Below are 6,249 nucleotides of genomic sequence, written 5' to 3'. Positions count from 1 at the left end.
TCATATATATATATATATATTTATGATATATAATATATTTTTCAAAAACAAAATTTTAATATATCCCAAACGTGTGGTGTCCTACAATTTTTGGAAACCGACGTGTAGGCATGCCCGTGTCTATGATACTTAGGTGTCCATTGTGTGTAATTGGACATTTACCCAAAAAATGTCTTGTAATTCTAGTTTACCATATAATTATGCATGAAGCTTCCATGTAATGCGTGGAATGCTCTACGTCACCTTGAAAACACGATTCCAACTTAGTATATTAAAAAAAAAAGAAGAATATTAAGAAACATGAATATTTTGTGGTGTCCCTGCATGAATAGAAATGGAAATTAGATAAATCGAACGCTTTGACACATATCCGTACAACCGTATCAAAGTCCATGTAACATAGATGAGCAACAATTACTTCAACATTGTGTTCTCCATTGAATATTACTCTTTATTTTAATGTTTAATGGAAGAAAGAGTGAAGATCAATATTTAAAAAAAGAATCTAAATCTTCCCTTTCGTCAAAAGCCTTAGAAATAAATTGCCATTATTTCTTACAAAGTTTTTATTGAGACTAAGTGAAGATCATGTATGCCAAAATATGTGAATGGGAGAAAGGAATACCAAGATTCCATTTGCTGAAATTCTTTAGCTAGTGTCCTTTGCAAGTATCCAGTGTCCAAAAATCCCCCAAATTGAACTAATTCTTTGACTCTTTTCATAGTTTCCCTGAAGAATCAAGCGAAACAAAATTAATTACTGATCAATCATCAAAGTGCATGCATAATGAGAAAAAGAAAATAATTGAAAGGCGTACCTTGGAATGAGGCCAAGCCATGAATATTTACAAATTAAGAAAAATAATCAAAGGCACTAAATCTATGCCTTCGTTGAGAGAGAGAGAGAGAGAGAGAGAGAGAGAGAGAAACATAATTCTTACAGTCTTATCCCTCAACACATTGAAGGCATCCTTATGACACCACACTCTACTGTGCTTTCCAGGTTCCTTTTGTGATTCGCGGCGAACAATTTCCCTACCCATGTCTCTAAGTACTTAGTGCATTATCAGCTTGTTGTTATCTTTATTAACTTCTATGAGACCTCTATGAGTGACATTTTGAATACCAATTGTTATGGAGAAATGACATTCCTCTAGTATTTTAACTGTGTAATCTTTGTCCTTTCCAACAAAGAAACTGTCACAACCCCAACCCGCCCCTATAGGTCTAGGATCGTAACCGGCTAGTAACTCGTGATTACCGAAGGCCTAACTGACAAAGCAAACAAAAAGGGGCTAGCGGAAGTTATTATGTAAAAACAAAACGTCCATTGAGCTGTGCATTCAGATGACATTGCTATACATATATATATACACACATATATACACACATAAGTACAACAACCATTACACGTTCGCTAGAAAAATATAAGGAAAAGGGGAGAAAGATACTCCTATGACAACAGTTATAATATTAAAAACCGCATGACCAAAACACATGAATGCATAACAAAAGGGTGGACATCGGCTCGGTTCAAACTTAAGTAGGTGGGGAACCTCGCGGTGAGGCTCAATGGTTGGCTTGGCAAAACTCAAGTAAGACCGATACCACTGCGTCCTTTCCTGAGCTGGATCACCTACAAGGCATGCCAAAATGTGAGCTACAGTGAATAATAACTGAGTGAGGAGATTATGAATGACAATTATAATGTAAAATGACACACAAACTAAACAAGCTTATTCAATATTTAAAAAGCATAACATTTCACATGGCGTGTACCAAAAGAAGTAAATACAGGCGGTCTAGAAAGGACGAACATACGGTCATGGGGACCGGACAGATGGTCAAGAAGACCGAAAATCAGGTTTGATAGTCAACCTCACATTAAACAGGAGTTTCGAAAGATGGAACTAAGGGATCTATAAGTGTTAATGGTACCAAATGGCAAACGCTGAAAATCATGGTAAAATCATCTTTCATTATCATAGGAATCCTTCAAGATAAATATAAGTTTGAAGCAGAAGAAGATAATCAGGATTAAACATATTTATACAGCAGTGTTACTCACAGTCCGTTTCGTGTTACAGACGGCTGGAATGAGGCGGTTAACCTACACAAACAGATATAAGCATAAAACACTTAATTTCCACACAACTAGCTAATTAGTTTCATTGCTTAAGCGTTCGTTGGTTTAAAAATCGTTCACCCTTGTTAGATGCTTTTACATTGCAAATGAACACTAATTATAGATGTAAATTATGGTGACAAAGGCTCGAGAGTGGGGAAAATAACATAGAAAAATGAAACCGAGGCCACCCCATCTGCACGTGCGCCCCCACGTGCTTTTATTACAGAATGCATCCCTATTTTCCGCACTTGCGGGCCTACCCGCCGCACGTGCGCCGATGCTCTCCCGCACGTGCGGTTTTGGGTGCTCCAGAACCGAGTTTCAGCTTTGTTTTTGGGGTTCCACACAAAATCAAACTCAAAATTTCTCAAATTAAAGACCAAAATTTAACAATCATGATACACAAACAATTTTCATGTTCCACTCAAAAGTAGACCTTTAAATTCAACCTCAAGCTCAAGAATTTCATCAACAACTTCAAAATTGGGTGAAGCTTAATGATTCAACAAAATTATAGAAACCTAACTTAAGGTCAAGCAAGATCAAATAGATGAGCTCTAATTTCTTCAAAATTTGGAGACTTCTTATGGTTAGGGTTTTTAATTTAATTAACTACCCTAGCTTTCAAGCTTCCCATTTGTTTCTCATACCCCATGAGTTCAAGGTGAAAATTAGCCTTATGCAAGAGATTAGAAAGAAATGGTTCCTCAAGGAGCTAAGTTAATCAATTTGCTCAAGATCTCCTTCACCTCCTTCACTTCTCTTCTTTCTCTCTAGAACTCTCTCACACTCTCTTATCTCTCTATCTTTTTGTCCAACACCAATACATATATAAATATAAATAAACAAAACAAAGATGTAAGCATCCATACCTAACTATGGAATATTGACTTCATTAACTTAGTTAATTCTATTAAATTAGAAATACACCTACAAAATGCTAACTAAACTCTTCCTTTCTAATTATGGAAAATTAGGCTCTAAGCACTTGGTCCACTAGTTAATTCATAACCTTACCATTTAACGAATCAGACAGGTCTTTTTCATAAGGAACGTATCTAATAGCAACCATGATGCACATAAATAAGCATATAGGGTGCAGATAAAGACACAATTAATATTAACCATAAAATAACAAGGAAGTAAGAGGCAGGTGTTACAGAAACAAGCAATATCAAGGAACAAATTTTTCTCATGATCATCTAAAGAATCATAACTTATTTTAAGCACATTATGAATTTTTTCAGGAAAATGTGTTCTTAATTTTGCTAATGCACTTTCTCTCCACATCAATAGTTTCACCAGACGAAGAAGAGCCCAAGACTTCCAGAGCTAGCGGAAGGCCACCACAGTGGTGTATTACCCTTTTTGAGTGCTCCATGTAAGCTTCAATAGGTTTGTCTTGTCCAAAGGCATGCCGGCTGAAGAGACAGAGTGCTTCATCATCATTCAATTCCTTAACCACATACGACTTGTACACTTCATCAGCCTTTAGCAATTGCACATGTCTAGTAGTTATCATAATCTTAATTCCTGGATGAAGCCAATCTCGCATCCCCAATAATGCATTTACTCGGTCCAAATCATCAACATCATCAAGAACAACTAGAACTCTTTAACAGCACATAACATCTTTAATCTTATTGATTCCCTCAGCAACACGGTATATTCTTTCCTTAGTCCACTTCAGAATATCTGAAACAAGTTGTCTCTGCAAACAAACCAAACCATTAGGTTGTTTTGTAGTTTCTCTAATATTTGCAAGAAAACTGCTACCTTCAAATTTGTCGAAGTTTTGGTTATAAACAATTTTTGCAATGGTTGTCTTCCCTATTCCACCCATCCCACAGATCACTATTACGCTGACATTGTTCAACCCATCTTGGAACCACAGATTAATGTCTTTTACATGAGAATCTATTCCAGTTTGATAGGGGGTAACACTTAAGACCGTGAAATCCAATTTACTCACAATCTCCCGAACAATTATTTGGATAAACTTTGACTCATGCCTGCACATTGCATTCAAAATAGAAACTAACCGAATTAAGCATGTCATGAACTGAGATAAGATGATAATTTTCAGGATTATTACAATTAAGAGAGTAAATTATACATCATAAAAGGTTGGGGGGGAAGGTTGTCTGCCTACTCCCTCTCCCAAAACCTACAATAAGTGGGAGCCTTGAGCGCTGGGAACAAACTTTTCTTTTCTTTTTAAGAGGTCTCCATGGTTAATTTAACCCTATAACTGCACCAGAAAGATCTTCTAGGAATTTTAGCATTTGGATTGGCGAAATGTTAGTGGTAAATTGCTATAAGATTTTAGGGGTTTGTAATGGTAGTAAAACAGGCTTGGATTAACCAGTCCAAGTCCAAATCCAACCAAGTATCTCAATGTAAAAGAGAACCTGTTTTTAATATAGAGGAAGAGGGAGAGAGAGAGAGAGACCGAGATCGATAGAGACGGAGAGACCGAGATAGACGGATCGACAGAGAGATCGGCAGAGAGAGAGAGACCGAGATCGACGGAGATCGACAGAGAGAGAGAGAAAAAAGAACCTGAAACAGCGGCAGTGGTGATTTGCGGCGGTGGCAATGTCCGACGGTGGCGTGCGACGATGGCCAGCGATGGTTGGGTGGTGAGCGGGGGTGAGGTTTGGTGGTGACTGTTCTCTGTGTGTGTGGGTGAGAGACAGAGCAGAGAAACCGTTGGTGGTAACTGTTCAGTGGTTGTCCCAATTTGTTTATGAACACTTTGAAATGTTACTCCTTTTGTGTTTATGAACACTTTGAAATGAACATTTTGAAATGTTACTCCTTTTGTGTTAATGAACACTTTGAAATGTTATTCCTTTTGTGAAATAATTTTTTTCATAAAATTTATACCTTTTGTAAAAATGAAATTTATACCTTTTGTAAAAATGAAACTTACAAAATGAAACTTTCATGAAAATGAAATTTATACCTTTTCTGAAAATTTACATTTTTTCGTGGAAATAGTTACACCGTTTCTGAAAAATTACTCCTTATGTGAAATAATTTTTTCCATAATATTTACACTTTTTGTAAAAATAAAACTTACACATTTTGTGAAGTTACTTACATCTTTTGTGAAATAATTTTTTTTTCAACATTTACACCTTTTGCTAAAACTTAGACATTTTTTTGAAAATTTACACCTTTTCGTGGAAGTACTTAACATTTTTTGAAAAGTTACTTCTTTTGTGAAATATTTTTTTATAAAATTTACACTTTTAGTGGAACTTACACTGAAAACAAAACTTAAGTTACTTATATCTATTGTGAAATAACTTATACAATTTTTGAAAAATTATCCCTTCTATGAAATAATTTCTTTCTTAAAATTTATACATTTTGCTAAAACTTACATTTTTTTTGAAAATGTACACATTTTTGTAGAAATACTTACGTCTTTTCTCAAAAGTTACTCCTTTTGTAAAATAATTTTTTTCATAAAATTTATACCTTTTGTAAAAATGAAATTTATTCCTTTTCTGAAAATTTACATTTTTTCGTGGAAATAGTTATACCGTTTCTGAAAAGTTACTTCTTTTGTGAGGTAATTTTTTCCATAAAATTTACACTCTTTGTAAAAATGAAACTTACAGATTTTGTGAAGTTACTTACATCATTTGTGAAATAACTAACACTAATTCTGAAAAGTTACGCCTCTTGTGATATAATTTCTTTTATAACATTTACACCTTTTGGTAAAACTTAGACCGTTTTTGAAAATTTACACCTTTTCGTGGAAGTACTTAAACATTTTTTGAAAAGTAACTTCTTTTGTGAAATAATTTTTTTCATAATTTTACACCTTTTGTGAAGTGAGTTTCGTTTTCACAAAAGGTGTATGCAAAGTGTAAACTTTTATGAAAAAAATTATTTTATAAAAGGAGTAACTTTTCAAAAAAAAGTGTAACTATTTCCATGAAGGGGTGTAAATTTTTCAAAAAATGTGTACTAAGGTATAAATTTTATGAAAAAAGTTATTTCACAAAAGATGTAACTTATCAGAAATAGTGTAAGTTATTTCACAGAATATGTAAGTAGCTTCACAAAAGGTGTAAGTTTCGTTTTCACAAAAGGTGTAAGTT

At 34.4% G+C, this 6,249-nt stretch overlaps 1 protein-coding gene across 1 annotated transcript; it reads right to left on the bottom strand.

Moving 5' to 3' along the window:
• Window positions 1-1,879: 1,879 nt before the first annotated feature.
• On the bottom strand, window positions 1,880-4,148 carry LOC114310728 (disease resistance protein RPV1-like). Its single transcript, XM_082923705.1, has 4 exons — window positions 3,814-4,148; window positions 3,492-3,741; window positions 2,054-2,110; window positions 1,880-1,951 (listed from the first exon to the last, which is right to left on the bottom strand). Exons 1-4 carry the CDS (start codon window positions 4,146-4,148, stop codon window positions 1,880-1,882), a joined length of 714 nt encoding a protein of 237 aa, XP_082779831.1.
• Window positions 4,149-6,249: the final 2,101 nt, after the last annotated feature.

This window comes from Camellia sinensis, chromosome 4 (assembly GCF_055761805.1).
Source record: "Camellia sinensis isolate YWXY chromosome 4, ASM5576180v1, whole genome shotgun sequence".
NCBI lineage: Eukaryota > Viridiplantae > Streptophyta > Magnoliopsida > Ericales > Theaceae > Camellia > Camellia sinensis.
This window is presented reverse-complemented; position numbering and strand designations above follow the sequence as displayed.